The sequence below is a fragment of the Scyliorhinus torazame genome, chromosome 4, assembly GCF_047496885.1.
Source record: "Scyliorhinus torazame isolate Kashiwa2021f chromosome 4, sScyTor2.1, whole genome shotgun sequence".
In the NCBI taxonomy this organism is placed as follows: domain Eukaryota; kingdom Metazoa; phylum Chordata; class Chondrichthyes; order Carcharhiniformes; family Scyliorhinidae; genus Scyliorhinus; species Scyliorhinus torazame.
Window position 1 is genome coordinate 192,786,040 of NC_092710.1, and position 16,801 is coordinate 192,802,840.

General features: G+C 43.4%; 1 protein-coding gene across 1 annotated transcript in view; it reads right to left on the reverse strand.

The window, feature by feature from the left end:
* Positions 1-16,801, reverse strand: part of mtmr9 (myotubularin related protein 9) — a 106,989-nt gene that overhangs the window by 34,977 nt on the left and 55,211 nt on the right. Inside the window, exon 4 of the mRNA XM_072499042.1 lies at positions 9,207-9,424. Within this exon, the coding sequence (XP_072355143.1) occupies positions 9,207-9,424 (218 nt within the window). The remainder of the gene's footprint in view (positions 1-9,206; positions 9,425-16,801) is intronic.

A 16,801-nucleotide genomic window follows, 5' to 3' on the forward strand; every position in this document is an offset into this window, starting at 1 on the left:
CAATGAAATAAATTTCTTCTGATCAGAACGTTTGATCAAAGACCAGAAGTGATTAATTGAAGGTGGCTCCTGAACAAAATGGAGACAGTGCAGCCACTTCTTTTGGTTCAGGTAAAGAATTGCTCCCGGAAGACAGGTAGATATGGACTTCTGATAAGAGTCCCTCTCTTCTACCCATCCTCATGAGTTGCCTCTGCTCATTCTCCATGTCATGCTGGAAGTGAAAGGGGGTAGAAGCTGTGCCCTAGAAGCAAAAACCAAGACTGTCAATCACATGCCACGCAAATCCCTGTAGACTTGAACCTTAACTAACAGTCCACAAACGTTTGTGCGGAGCTACAATCAGAGTTGGATTGCCATTCTGCTCCTACTTTCCTCAAGTCCACTTAGTTAAGGAAATTAGAGAAGTTTCCAAGAAGTGCGGAGTTAACGGAACAGAGGAAACTGCAAACCAGAACAGATTGCTTTTCAGTAAAGTAACAGAGTTCAGAAGGCATTGGATCGTGAGAGGCAAGAAATATATCTGTAATAGTTTATGATAAATGACGAGTTGGCAAAGATTAGTGGGAAGCCAGAGGATTGGCAATCATTTAAAAGCGAGCAGAGGACAACTAAAAAAGCAATAAGGGGAGAGAAGGTGAAATATGAGTGCAAGTTAGCTAGTAATATAAAAGAAGATAGGAAGAGTTTCCTTCAATACATAAAAGGTAAGAGGCAAAAATAGACATTGGACCACTGGAACACGTGGCTGGAGAAGTAATAATAGGAAACAAAGAAATGGCAGATGAACTGAATAGTTACTTTGCATCAGTCTTCACAGTGGAAGACACCAGTGGAATGCCAGAGCTCCAGGAGAATCGGGGGCAGAGGTGAGTGCAATGGCCATCACTAAGGAGAAGGTTCTGGGGAAACTGAAATGTCTGAAGATGGATAAGTCACCTGGACCGAATGGTCTACACCCCAGGGTCCTAAAAGAGATAGCTGAGGAAATTGTGGACGCATTGGTAGTGATCTTTCAGGAATCACTGGAGGCAGGAAGGGTCCCAGAGGATTGGAAAGCAGCTAATGTAACACCACTGTTTAAGAAGGGAGGGAGGCAGAAGATGGGAAATTTTCGGCCGGTTAGCCTGACTTAGGTCATTGGTAAGATTTTAGAGTCCATTATTAAAGATGAGATCGCGTAGTACTTGGAAGTGCATGATAAAATAGGACCGAGTCAGCACAGCTTTGTCAAAGGGAGGTCGTGTCTGACAAATCTGTTCGAGTTCTTTGAAGAGGTAACAAGGAGGTTAGACGAAGGAGATCCAGTGGATGTGATTTATTTAGATTTCCAGAAGGCCTTTGACAAGGTGCCGCATAGGAGACTGTTAAATAAGTTAAAAGCCCATGGTGTTAAGGGTAAGATCCTGGCATGGATAGAGGATTGGCTGACTGACAGAAGGCAGAGAGGGGATAAAGGGGTCTTTTTCCGGATGGCAACCGGTGACTAGTGGTATGCCTCATGGGTCTGTGCTGGGACCACAACCTTTCATAATATACATTAATGATCTGGAATAAGGTACTGAAGGCACTGTTGCCATGTTTGCAGATGATACAAAGATCTGTAGAGGGACAGGTAGTATTGAGGAAGCAAGGGGGCTGCAGAAGGATTTGGACAAGCTAGGAGAGTGGGCAATGAAGTGTCAAATGAAATACAATGTGGAAAAGTGTGAGGTTATGCACTTTGGAAGGAGGAATTTAGGCAGAGACTATTTTCTAAATGGGGAAATGCTTAGGAAATCAGAAGCACAAAGGGACTTGGGAGTCCTTGTTTACGATCCTCTTAAGGTTCATGTGCAGGTTCAGTCAGCATTTAAGAAGGCAAATGCAATGTTAGCTTTCATGTCATGAGGGCTAGAATACAAGACCAGGGATGCACTTCTGAGGCTGTATAAGGGTCTGGTCAGACCCCATTTGGAGTATTGCAAGCAGTTTTGGGCCCCGTATCTAAGGAAGGATGTGCTGGCCTTGGAAAGGGTCCAGAGGAGGTTCACAAGAATGATCTCTGGAATGAAGAACTTGGCATATGAGGAACGTTTGAGTACTCTGGGTCTGTACTCGTTGGAGTCTAGAAGGATGAGGGGGGATCTTATTGAAACTTACAGGATACTGCGTGGCCTGGATAGAGTGGACGTGGAGAGGATGTTTCCACTTGTAGGAAAAACTAGAACCAGAGGACACCATCTCAGACTAAAGGGATGATCCTTTAAAACAGAGATGAGGAGGAATTTCTTCGGCCAGAGGGTGGTGAATCTGTGGAACCCTTTGCCTCAGAAGGCTGTGGAGGACAATTCACGGAGTGTCTTTAAGACTGAGATAGATAGGTTCTTGATTAATAAGAGGATCAGGGGTTATGGAGAGAAGGCAGGAGAATGGGGATGGGAAAATATGAGCCATGATTGAATGGCAGAGCAGACTCGATGGGCCGAGTGGCCTAATTCTGCTCCTATGGTTTATGATCTTGTGGTCGGGTAAGTGGAGCTGAGTCCACAAAAGATCAGCCATGATCTCATTGAATGGTAGAGCAGGCTAGAGGGGCAAGGTAGCCTATCATGCTCCTAGTTTTTGTGTTCTTATGTAAAATATGTAAAAGGGCAACACAAGGTACACAATGTGAATACATAGACACAGGCATCGGGGGAAGCATACAGGAGTGTAGTATTAATCAGATTGGTCCATAGGAGGGTTGTTTAGGAGTCTGGTAACAGCGGGGAAAAAGCTATTTTTGAATCTGTTCATGCGTGTTCTCAGACTTAAGCATCTCCTGCCCGATGGAAGAAGTTGAAAGAGTAAGTCGGGTGGTAGGGGTCTTTGTTTATGCTGCCCGCTTTCCCAAGGCAGCGGGAGGTGCAGATAGAGTCAATGGATGGGAGGCAGGTAAGGGTTATGGACTGGGTTGGGTTTAACACTCTCTGTAGTCTTGGGCCGAGCAATTGCCATACCAGACTGTGACACAGCCAGATAGGATGCTTTTTATGGTAAGTTGGTAAGTCAATGTGGACATGCTGTATTGCCTTTGTTTCCCGGGGAAGTATAGGCACTGTTGTGCTTTCTTGGTCGTAGCGTCGATCTGGGTGGACCAGGACAGATTTTTGGTGATGTGCATGCCTAGGAATTTGAAGCTGTCAACCACCTCCACCTCGGGCCCATTGATGCTGACAGGGCGGTGTACAGTACTTTGCTTCCTGAAGTCAATGACCAGCTCTTTAGTTTTGCTGGCATTAATTTAAAGATGTCCTGCAGCAACTTGCCACGGTCTATTTTGGCAGCACCTGCAGACCAGTCACCTTGTACCACCTAGGAGTAGCAGGCGCATAAGAACACCATCGCCTCTGAATACCCATTCCAAGTCACAATCCATCCTGATGCGGAAATAAATTGTTGTTCCTTCAGCATACCTTCATCAACATTCTGGGAGTTTCTCCCTCAAAACACACGAGAATACCTTCCCCACCTGGACTGCAGCGGTTCAAAAGGCTGCTCACCATGATGGGTGGATGCTGGTTTTCCAGCAACGGCCATGTCCCATTTTCAAGATCTTAAGGAGGCCATATAGAGTTGACAGAAACTATTTTCCTGTTGAGGAGTCAAAAACCAAGGGACACAGTCTTAAAAAGTGGAGCCAGGCCAGTCAGGAGTAATATTATGAAGCATGTGCTCAGTCACAGATCTCATTGAAAGGCAAAACAGGCTTAAGGATGCAATTGCAAATTACTTCTTTTGTCCCCATGAATGACTGAAAAAAAAAGTCTCAAGTATTCCCATTAGCCTAAGTTTTAGCTTTTTCTATAGAATAATGGAATTGTCCATTTTGGATACATCCATTACTCTATGATTACCAGCATCCCAATCCAATTACATTATGAATGACTGTTTCATCCTCTAGCTTACATAGATAAATAACGACGCAAACCTTCAAAAACAAGTCTTCCATTGTGAAACTGTCGCACAGAACATTTGGAGAAGGGCTAAAACATTTCCAGCATAGATTGCAACATTTAACAAAGTACACTGTAGTGATATGGCTGGCATGGTAGCACAGTGGTTACCACTGTTGTTTCACAGCACCAAGGTCCCAGGTTCGATTCCCAACTTGGGCCACTGTCTGTGCGGAGTCTGTGTAGCCATCTGGGATGGCCACCTGCAAAGGACCATGGGAAATATGGTCAACCGAGGACTCAGACGCTCAGAGCTTATGTATATTGGCAACTCAGGTAACTAGATACTATCAAAACCCCCAGCTACTTTGCATTCTAATGGCCCATTTCCCCAGAACAAAAGATCTGTACTCAGGTAACAGATACAGAAACAGACACATCGGCGCCACTCCCCTTTGCTCAGGGAGCCTAAAAAGCCAAGGTCAATGACTGCTCAGGACACGCCCCGCCATCAAGGCACCCGCCCCTTTATTGGCCAAAATCTAAGGCAGTAATCGAAGCCTGCCAAATTATTGGGTCCAAAGCTAAGCACCGTCCAAAAGAGCGCAAAACCCCAGAAGGATAAAGAGACACTGCCATGTGTTCGGTCTCTCTTGGCCCCAGTGCTCGGTCTCCCTTGGCCCCGACCTACACCTAAAACCAAGTGTAGCATCACGACCAGAAGGCAAGTTCAAGAACAGCGATCGCTACCAGACAGTTGAAACAAAGCAGAAACAAAGTCATTTCTCCAGACCCAGCCACGCAAGATCCGAACAAAGGCCTTGTCCCTCTGCAGAAAGCCGGGTGCCTAAAGTTAAGTACAGGTTGTTGTAGTGTTGGGTGTAATTTAGCTTGTAGTGTTTCATGTTGCATGTCAAAGTAATTCTGGTGTGTAAATAAACTGTCATTGAACTTGAACTAACTAACTGGTTGTCTGGTCTTTGATCGATATCTGGTAAAACCTTGTGGTGGTATCATTTGATGCCTGGCGACTCTGAAAAGTAATATCATCATCATTAATAACCGTCATATCAGTATCCAGTTAAAAAGAGCAACATTATTGGAGACGCCGGTGCCGATTGGCAACATCTGCACGTTCTCCCCGTGTTTGCGTGGGTTTCCTCCGGGTGCCCCGGTTTACTCCCACAAGACCCGAAAGACATACTGGTTAGGTGAATTGGACATTCTGAATTCTCCCTCAGTGTACCCGAACAGGCGCCGCAGTTTGGTGATTATGGGCTTTTCACAGTAACTTCATTGCAGTATTAATGCAAGCCTACTGGTGATACTAATAATTACATATAATGGACGGAAAGTGATTTAAGTCCTCAAATACAAATCGAAAAAAAGTACATCTGTTCTTGGAACCCTCATTTTCAGACAGGTTTTTGGTCTTGGAGGTTTTGAAGTTTAACTCACTTGTGAAACAGCTCAAATATCCCAAGATAAGCATGCAATTTTCAGGACACTGCAAGCTCAAAACATTACAGAGTTGTTGATACAACAAAAGGTGTAGGAGCAGCAGCAGAAGCAGCTACTCCACTCATTAAATGGTGGTGGACTATTGCAACCAACTGGAGGACATGGCTTCACAAATATCCCCATCCTCAATGAGGGGGCAGCCCAGCAAACCAGTGCAAAAGACCGGGAAACCAACTTCAGGCAAAAGTACTGAGTAGATGATCCTCTTCCAGAGGTTCCAGCATCACACAGATGCCAGTCTCTAGACAATTCAGTTCACTATATGAGATATCAATAAATGGCTGAAAGCACTGGATATTGCAACGGCTATGCACCCTGACAATATCCTAGTAGTACCACTGAGGAGTTGCCCTCCAGAACTACCCACACCCCAATCCAAGCTGATCCAGTGCAGCTACGAAACTGGCATTGTCAAGACAACAAAACTTTCCCGGGAATGTATGCTCATCAAAGCAGGACAAACTGCATTTAGTTAATTACTACACCGTCTGTCTATTCTCAATAGTAGATTCTGTTGACAGTGCTATCAAGCAACACTTACTCAACAATAACCTGCTCAGTTTGGGTTCCTCCAGGGCCACTCAGCTCCTCACCTCATTCCAACCTTGTTCCAAACGTGGCCAGAAGAGCTGAACTAAGACAGAAAGAGTGACCGTCTTTGCCATCCAAGGCAGCATTAGACGAATGTGTGGTATCAAGGAACGCAACAAAATCAAAGTCAATGGGAATTGGGAGAAACATTTTCTACTGTTTGGAGTCATACCTTGCAGAAAAGATGGCTGTGGTTGTTGGAGGACAATCATGTCAACCCCAAAATATTGAATCATAGAAAGAATCATAAAATGCCCTACAGTGCAGGAGGCCACTCGGTCCATCGAGTCTGCACTGACCCTCTGAAAGAGCACCCTACCTAGGCCCATTCCCCACCCTATCCATGTAACTCCATAATCGTACTTAACCGTTGGACATTAAAGGGACAATTTAGCAAGACCAATCCACCTAAAATGCATATCTTTGGACTGTGGGAGTAAACCGGGGCACCCGCAGGAAACCCACATACACACAGGGATAATGTGCAAAATCGACACAGACAGTCATCAGAGATTGGATTTGAACCCGGGTCCCTGGCCCTGTGAGGTAGCAATGCTGCAGCAGGGGTTCCTGCAATGACCTAAATTACCCTGCTAAAAAGGTCAGAAGTTGGCTTATAATTCCACAGTTTTCAGCACCATTCACAATTCTTCAGATGTTGAAGTGGTATGTGCGCATATCCAGTAAGACATCATACAGGCTTAGGCTGATAAATGGAAAGTAACATTTGCACTACACAAGTGCCAGGTGATGGCCATTTTCAATGAGAGAACTAACCATCTCCCCTTGACGATATCAGGGTCGCTCTCTCATATCTGATGGAGATTGGCAGGGAATGACTCATTGTTTTTGCCTCCCGCTGCTGGCTGCAGCAGAAGGAAAATATGCACAGATCGAGAAGGAGGGTCCGGCGGTGGTTTAGACAGTGAAAGAATTTCACCAGTACGTCCACGGCCACCATTACTAACACGCACCATAAACCTTTACTCAGTCTTTTTAAAGAGGACAAGTTGATCCCGTCCATTGCCTCCGCGAGGATCCAATGGGCCCTCCAGTATTCGTTTGAGCATCAGCCGAGCATCATTGACCCAGGAGGCGAACGCAGATGTGCTGAGCCTTTACCGACCAGCCCAACATCACCCCCCAGGACAAAGTGGTCGGCACTCTAAACATCATGGATTCTTCACCAGTCACCGTGTCGCAGATCTGTGAATGCACTCAGGCAGACAACATTCTCGCAAAAGTCTGAGGTCAACATCAACAACTACCAGGTGAATTACTGGCGTTTTCGCCAGAATTGCCTGAGTTTAGGATGGATATGTGTGTCACCATGCCCCAAAAAAGGCCAGGAGTTTTGAAGGACCTCGCAATGAACACCCAGGCTGTCCAAAATGACGATGCTGGCATGCAGTTACGTCTGGTGGCTGGGCCTGGATGCCCAGCAATGTTTTGTCTGTTGGGAGCACCAGAAGCTCCCACCAGCTGCGACCCTTCACCCCATGGGAATGGCCAGGATGGCCTTGAGCACGATTGCATGCCAACTTTGCCAGTCTGTTTCAGGGTTCAATGTTCCTCATTCAAAATAGCTGGAGGCCCACAAGATAGCAGCAGTGAACTCCTGGGCAACCACGGAAGTCGTGATTATAGTTCAGCCAACATGGCATGTCTGCTCATTACAGATAACAGGCCTCCCTCTACGAGTGGAGTTCTCTGGGTGTTAGAAGGTGGATGGGGTACAGCAAATCCGTAATTCCCCGTACCACCCAACTTTTAATAATTTAGCAGAGCTTGCAGTGCAGATATTTAAAAGAGGCCTCAAGAAGCAGTTTCCTGGTTCAATGGACACCAGGTTGGCTCATTTCTTATTTTGCGGCAGGCCCACCTCACACGCAGTGACTGGGGCCTGCCCAGCTGAAATACTGATGGGTTGTAGGCTTCAAAGCCACCTTACTTTTTAAGATAAAGATAGATAGTTTTTAGAAGAATAAAGGGAGAGGGTTATGGTGTTCGGGCCGGAAAGTGGAGCCGAGTCCACAAAAGATCAGCCATGATCTCATTGAATGGTGGAGCAGGCGCGAGGGGCCAGATGGCCTACTCCTAGTTCTTATGTTCTTACTAAGATTTTCCCTAACATTGGTGTGAAAGTGCACCACAATCAGGAGCTGCAAGAGGGTTGCCCTGCTTGACGTCGACCAACAAGATGCTTTGTACCAGGTGACACGGTGTATATTCGAAATTTTGCAGGCGGTTCCCAGTGGATCTCTGGAACTATCCTTCACATGACAGGGCTGGTTTCCTTTCAAGTAAAAGTCCAAGGTCAGATCATGCGAAAGCACTTTGATCACATTGGGTCCAGAAGACCAATTCTTCAAAAATTTGTGAGCGTAAAGTTGTCATCTAGCTGACTCGGATGCTGCAGCAGGTCGTATTGGAGTCCCAAGTGGGCCAAGACAACGATACGAGAGGTGCCATGGACACAGATTTGGAAATGGAAACCCAAGCATCGGAAATCTCCGATGGGGGATCAACAGCAGCCTCTGACAGAGCATCTACCAAGACTTCTCGTCGAAAGCCATGTTCACCTTCCAGATTCATGCTGCCTGATCCAGCACCTCGGGTAGTTTGGTTTCTTGAATGTGCATTCTGTGATAGCAGGGAATAGGGGAGAACATTCTCCTTCGGTGCAGTAAATTTTCTATGTTTGCTGCAACTGGAAGGTGCCTACTGTTGAAAGGCACAATTGCAGTGCGAGTCAATGTTGATGTATGCGTCTGTCATTTCAAGGCCTCACACAAAACGTATGATTCAAAAATAGGGACAAAAAGAATGATTAACAGACAGGAAGTGCATGCCATATGGAAGACTTAATATTGTATATATAAAATACTGAATTAAGCAAGATTAATCTCTTTTACTTCAGTGATCACCAGCAAACAGCATTCAAAGCTGAAGGGATGATGTTCAATTTAATTAAATCCTGGAGATTTTGCACATTTTGAAGAAGCCATGCTGAAATAGTTTGACATGATTAAAACTTCAATTGAAAATTTAGATATGCTGTAAATCTAATGTCTAAATTGTTCTACTTAAAGCAGATTATTTAGCAACACACCAAGTATGAGTAAATTAAGGATATAAAAATGAGTAATAAACCTAACTTCTGTGGTTTTGGCTTACCTCTCAATGGACTTGTGAATTCGTCGCCACTGAGGATAATGTGCTTCTTGTTCAAAACCACCTCCTTTTGTTTTGGCTTGCTGAGCAGCATTAGCTGATCTTGTGTCAATGATATAACCACGTTTTCCTGCTCGCAGAGTGGCATTAATCAATTTCTCATCTTCTTTACACCGTCTTCCATTGGTTCCAGTCAATGGCTGTGCACTGTGCATCATTACCTAAAAAATTGTTTCATTATTAAATTGAAAATGAAAGAATGGCTACCTCCTTACGTAAAGAATCTTATCTCGAAACCATTCAGGACAAGAGAACGCAAATATCTCTGGGAATCTTACCATTTTGCATTGTTGGATATGGACTTTTAGATTTATGGACACAACAGGAATCTTTGCACTTTCATCTGCATACAGAAATTACCTCTTACTCAAGTAAAAATAAGCACAGATTTAGACAATAGATTTTCAAACTGTACAAAATGACATCGGGTGCTCCCCAAGTCATCAGAGTTTGCTATTTAATTATGTATATTGCTGAATACAGACACGCTAATAAAGTAAGTTGGCATTATCAATCTCATTGACACTGCCTTTCCGAGATCAGTACCGCCACCAGGCCCAACAGGAGGTGAAATTCACAGAATAACATCAACAACATAAATCTCTTAGAAGAAAAAGATGTATTGGACTATCTTTCACCCACCCACCTTTAAATAGTTGCTCCTCCACATCTTGATCTTGCGACTGGTTTCCAGTTGCCACTGCTCCAGTGTTCAACTACTAGTCATTTTTGTCAGTCTCTGCTGCCCCCATCTTGCAACCTATGGCACTGCTGCTTTCAGTCCCTCCTAGTCAGCTGCTTCCATTATGCTACGCTGGTCCCTGCCTGAAGCCTGATGTGAGCTGCTACAGTTTCCTGGCCTCCAGTCAGCTGCTTCTCGACTTGGACTAAAAAAATGCACATATTTAAATTACCCATACAATAAATATATCAAAAATCTTGACCAAATACTAAAACTAAAAAGTTTACTAAGTCATCCGTGCTAGGTGGCTACCATCTTGAATTTTCGGCTGAAGTCCCTCAAGAATCAAATAATCTGTTGAAGCCCAAAACTGCTCAACTATCCAATTCAAATTATATATTGCGGCACAATCCTTAGGAACCTATTGATATGAACAGCTTTGCTGCATCTTGAAACTCAGTTAATTGGTTTTCTTTGGTTAAAATGCCTCAAACACAGCTAGACGGGACATTAACTGATGGCCACAAGATAAAATCATTCAAAGACTGGTGTGACTAACTTGACCAGCTGAGGTGAGAATCAAGAACCACGACCCAACCAGGCTTCTCAGAAAACCTGCTCTCCCTAATACAACAGTAGTAATTTAAATCAAACTTGACGAATTTCTTTAGCTCCGCAAAGTGCTCTGCATAACCATGTACAAACCACCAGCCAAGATTATCTTGCTGCCCGAGAACAAATTTGAGCTCTAAGCATTGAACCACCGCACTTTCACTAACTCGAGATCTTACTGTAATCTATACTCTCCAGCAAGAAATCCAGTGATAATGTCTCTTCCCCGTTCCCCCCTCCGCCCCCCCAACCACCATCCTCTGCCAAATAAGAATGAGCTCATCACGATGCCATCAACCCAGTCTTTCACCACCTCTACTTCATCCACTGCGCTGAACTATAAACACATCCATCTACCTTGCATATCGCCCTCCTCTTCAATTCTTTATCCAATCTTTTCCACCTATTCTTTCCATTCCATTTTTTCCCTATTCTTCTCCCTTCCATCGCCCCTCACCATCTCACTTTTCCCATCCCTCCAAACCTACTTTCCTCATAATGGAAGTACCCAAATAACAATAAAATCTGACTTGAGGTCACAGGAGATCAACTGGCATATTCTTCCTCAGTGGGCTGCCGACTCCATTGAAAGTTCCTGCAAAAGCATTTCTTATAGGTAGTGCAGTCTTGAAAAAAAAACTTACTTGCATCACTTCCCTGTTAAGGCGATGCTCCAACAGGAGTTTCACTGTTAAATGTTATGATTTACCCACAATGGGTCCATCTCACCACATGGTGGTATGGAGCCTCCCATCTCCTGTCACAGTTATATATATATATATATATATATATATATATATAGTAACAAAAAACAAGCTCAGCAGGTCTGGCAGCATCTGTGGAAAGAGAAATACGATTGACTTTTCCTGCCTGTATGACTCTTCTTCAGAGCTCCGAAGAGTCATATGGACTCAAACTTTACCACCTCCTCTCTCCAAAGAGGCTGCCAGATCCACTGAGCTTTTCCAGCAGTTTCTGTTTTTATTCCTGCCATAGCTGCACTTAGCCAGCTCCACCTGCTGGATTGTTAGTAGTTATAAGCATCTTGTTTTAAGAATTAAATTCTACCTTTACAAGTAGCGTTACCTTCATAAAAGGTGCTGAAACCTGGGCTTGAAAACTCGCATTTGCAATACTACCTGCCTGGGCCTTAAAAATTCCAAATGATATTAAATTAAACCCGAACAGGAAAGAAGAAACTTAACTTTTAAGAAAATGTTAAAAGCAGCTCAGTTAGAAAACAACATTTGAAAGTTATGTATATGTTGATCATATATAGAAAGAAGTACTAACAAACCTGACTGGCAACACAACCCTATTAATAAGGAGATATTTCCAATCGTTTCATCTTTCAGGATGTTGTATTTATTTTTAGCTGAGAGCTTAGTATCACAGACCGATATACTCCCTACTCAAAACCTGGGCTGCCAAGGAGACAAAAAGCACTTAAACAAGATAAACGTAATCTGATGCTTCCATCAGCTCCCACATTGCCACACTGATGTGCTCCTCACTGTGATCAAATGCTCCAGAGACAGAGACAACCAATTGTGATGGTGAAGCAATTTTAACAAAAATTTGATGTGTGATAATGGCAGTTATTACCAAACCCCATCATAAGAAATCACATCCATATTACTATCAGAAACTAAAAAGCTGCAAAATTTGTGGACTTCTCATTTTCATAGTTATGCTGCAGGCATCTGAATTTTCTATAATTATAGCCAAGATAATTCAGGTTTTTTTTGTATATTCAATATTCTCCTGTATGGCTTAGATACAACCCCCTTTTTTAGCCCAGTAACCATTTTTTTTTTGTGTGGTCAGTGGAGTGTTGCACCCTGGAGGATATCAAAGCCAAACTATCTCTAGTCCTCAAAGCACGTCCATACATCCATACCATTAATAGGACTACTAAAAGGAAATAGAGGATTACAACAAAATGCAATTGTAGGCTGCCCTTGACCAGTAATTGAGTTTCACCATGTTGCATGCCAAAGCAGGCTAGGCCATCTAGAAAAAATGTGCCTGTCCAGATGGTTTTGATAGTCACATGTAAATTCAGTTAAATTTTGCACTTGAGAGCATATTTGGCTAAATAGCTATTATTTGGCTAAATAGCTATTATATATTTTACTGCAACAGCTTGTGTGGAGTGTGTAACAAACTCTCCCACTGATTTACCCTCTCCACTTCTCCTCCCACCCCCCAGGGCTCAATGCTGTCTGACCACATGCTCAACACACCCAAAACCTTACTTTGATATGGGCTTTGACAGAGGTTCTGCTTTGAGATGTAGCTGCCTTGGAGTGTGTGGGGCACATGCAATGGCTAACAGCAGCAGGCTGGGCACAAGCGGTTGGTGGAGAAAAACAACCAGAGAATACAAAGGGAGCCTAACAAAGCCTTTGTTCAAAATTCATAAAAGGGAGAAATTAAGAGGAAGATGAACGCACAAAAAAAAAACAAGGAATGAATAAACAAGGGAGAAGAGACAATGAGTGAAGCATATAAAAAGGGGAAATACTGTTAAAACAAATTTTAACCATGTACATTTTGAAGATGAGAAACAGCAACCACCACAATGAGAAAACAGGGTGAAAATAAGACACTTGTGGAATAATAGCAAGCTAAATAATCAAAGAAGTTGTGATCCAGATTTTTCGCTGACCATTAAATGTTTGGTCACATCTGAACTGCCATTGCTACTTTAAAAAAAAATTATTTCATGAAACATGGGCATCGTTGGCAAGACCCATCCCTAACGGCTCTTGATCGGAGTGGCTTGCTGGGACATATCAAAGGGCAATGAGAATTAACCACATTGTCGTGGATCTGTGGAGACACATGTAGGACAGAACATGCAAGGATGGCAGATTTCCTCCCCTAAAAGGGCATTAGTGACACGGATGGGTTTTTACAATGCACTGGTCTCAATTACTCAGACAAGCTTTTAATTCCAGATTTTATTAATAACATTTAAATTCCACATCCCCCAGAGTATGAGACCGGATCTCTGGACTCTTAGTCCAGTGATATTACCACAAAGTCACAGTCTCCTCCTAAACTCATAAGCTGAAGAATATGTTTGTAGGTTATTAGAGATTTTCTTCCAGCTTCTCTAACAGTTCCCATCTTTTGCCTGAGGCATACAGTGGTGCACGGCTTTGCTGTGGGAAATAACTGCAGTATTTTCAAAACAAAACAAAAAACTATAAAATTTCTGCTATTATGTGCATACTTTTGCGAGATTTTATTTCTGGAAAATTCGTAACAAACCCATGAAATGTACCTTGGTTTTCCTGCAAATCTGATGCGACACCAAATGTCAAAACAATCCTTCTGGTGATTTGGGGACATGCTAGGTTAAGTAAACAAATCGTAAATCAAAAATAACAATACACAATTAAATTGGACTCAACCGAGACTAGATTCAAAGTGCACAATATGAAACGGCACATTGCACCAAAATGCAGTACAGCTGATAATATATTGGGTTTTGTACAATTATGCTCACATCAAATCACCCCAAAATACTTGGGTTTTCATGTTAAGCTTCCACACAACTTGAATCAAAATAACAACGCTGTTCATTTTTTCATCTTTTTAAAAAAAAAACAATTCCGATGATATGGGCATCACTGGCTAGGCCAGCATTTATCTCCCATCCCTAATTATCTTTCAGAAGGTGGGGGAAAGCAGTGAACCACTGCAGTCCATGTGGTGCGGGTACACCAACAGTGCTGTTAACCAGTTTCATGAATAAAACTCAGCAACTGTGAAGGAACAGCAGGGTGGTGAGTGGCTTGGAGGGGAACTTCCAGACAGTGGTGTTCCCATGTATCTGCATCCCTTGTCCTTCCAGATGATGGCGGTTGTGGGTTTGGAAGGCATGATCGAAGAAGGATTAGTGAATTCCTGCAGTGCGTCTAGTAGAAGGTACTCTTATGATCCCAACTTGTGTTACAACAAGACAGTCAGGTCCCAGAGTTGAACCCAGATTGATAGATCCCAATTTTTAATTTTTATTTAGAGATGTGGATGAATGAAGAGTCACAGGACTGCCAATTAATTTTTAACAAAAGAATAAAACAATTAAACAAGAAAAGATCAACTATAATACATGACTCCTTCACCCCAGTGATACACAGCTTTGTAAGGACAACACTAGTTACAACATATCTTAACATCCGCAGTCAGTACACAGTCCATGTAAACCAATAAGTAAAATGTGGTCAGATACACCACATTCTGGAGAGGGTACAGAAAAGATTTACCAGATTATTGCCTGGTATGGACGGCATTAACTACGAGGAGAGGTTGGAGAAACTTGGTTTGCTGTCACTGGAACGATGGAGGTTGAGGGCGAACTGATGGAAGATTATGAGGGGCATGAACAGAGTGGATACTGTGCTCCCATCTTTAGGGAGTAATTGTAAGTTTTCTTCTTGTGTGATGTTAAAGATATTTTAATACTGTGTTAGTAATAAAGTTTATTTAAATATACCATATCCCTATTTTGCATTAAATCATTCCTGGAGCGAGGTATTCCTTTCTCAGTCTTACGGTAGGTTGCACAGTGGCTAGCACTGTTGCTTCACAGTTCCAGGGTCCCAAGTTCGATTCCTGGCTTGGGTCACTGTGCGGAGTTTGCACGTTCTCCCAGTGTCTGCATGCGTTTCCTCCGAGTGCTCCAGTTTCCTCCCACAGTCCAAAGATGTGCAAGTTAGGTGGATTGGCCATGCTAAATTTTCCCTTAGTGTCCAAAGGTTAGGTCGGGTTACGGGGATAGGGTGGAGGTGTGGGCTTAAGTAGGGTGCTCTTTCGAAGGGCCGGTGCAGACATTAGATGGGCTGAATAGCCTCCTTCTGCACAGTAAATTCCATGATTAAGGTTTATTTTCAGTCTCCTAGCCACTGTTGAGGTCTGGTCTGGGATCGTAAAACATCTGTTTTTAACATGAAGCTAAACTGAAGATTTAACCCTTTCTTAGCACACAAATGCAAAAAACAGAAAACATTATCTCAAACTTGAACATTTCTAACACATGTACTAACACACAATACAAATATAAATTACTTAAAGCCATCTCTATTTCCAAACGGTACACACTGTTGCCACTATGCTTGGAGTTGGAAGGATTGAGTGTTTAAAGTGGGGAATTTGGTGTCAACGAAGCAAGGTGTTTTTCCCTGGATGGTTTTAAGCATCTTGAGTATTGTTGGAGCTGCACTCATCCAGGTAAGGGGACAGTATTCCATCACACTACTGACTTGTGCTGTGTCGATTGCAGACAGGCTTAAAGTTAGTCAGGAGGCAAGTTACTTGCTGCAGGATTCCTCTCCACTGACCTACTCTTGTAGCCAAAGTATTTATATGGCTTGTCCAATCAGGTTTCTGGTTAATGGAAATCCCTGGGATGTTGATAATGTGGGATTCAGCAATAGCAATGCCACGGACTGTCAAGGGCCAATCATTGGATTCTCTCCAGTTGGAATGGTCACTGCTTGATGCTAATGCGCTGTTACTTGCCGCTTGCCAGCCCAAGCCTGGATATTATCCAGGTCTTGTTGCGTTTGGACATGCACTGCTTCATTATCTGAGTTATGAATGGTGCTGAACGTTGTGCAAGAATATCCCCAGCTCTGACCTTATGATGAAAGGGAGGTCATTGATGCAGCAGCTGAAGATGGTTGAGCCTAGGACACTACCCAGAGGAACTCCTGCAGTGATGTCCTGGAGCTGAGTTGATTAGCCTCCAACAAGCACAGCTATCTTCCTCTATGCTCGATATGACTCCAACCAGTGGAGAATTTCCCCGATTCCCATTGATTCCAGTTTTGTCAACGCCCCTTGATGCCACACTTGGTCAAACGCTGCCTTTATGCCAAGCGCAGTCATCGTCACCTCACCTCTGGGGTTCAGCTCTTCTGTTCTTGTTGAGCCAAAGCTGTAATGAGGTCAAGAGTGGAGTGGTCCTGGCTGATCCAAAGCTGAGCATTAGTCAGCAGGATTTTGCTGAGTGATATGCCACTTGATAGTGATGTTGATGAACCCTTTCATCACTCGAGTAGACCGATGAGGCGGGAATTGGCCAGGTTGGATTTGTTCTGCTTTTTTTGCACATAAACTACCTGGGTAATTTTCCACATTGCATAGGGATATTGATACCAACTACAGTCATGATGTGAGGCAGCACTCTTTTTAAAAAAAAAAAACATTTTATGGAGGCATTTGTGATTTT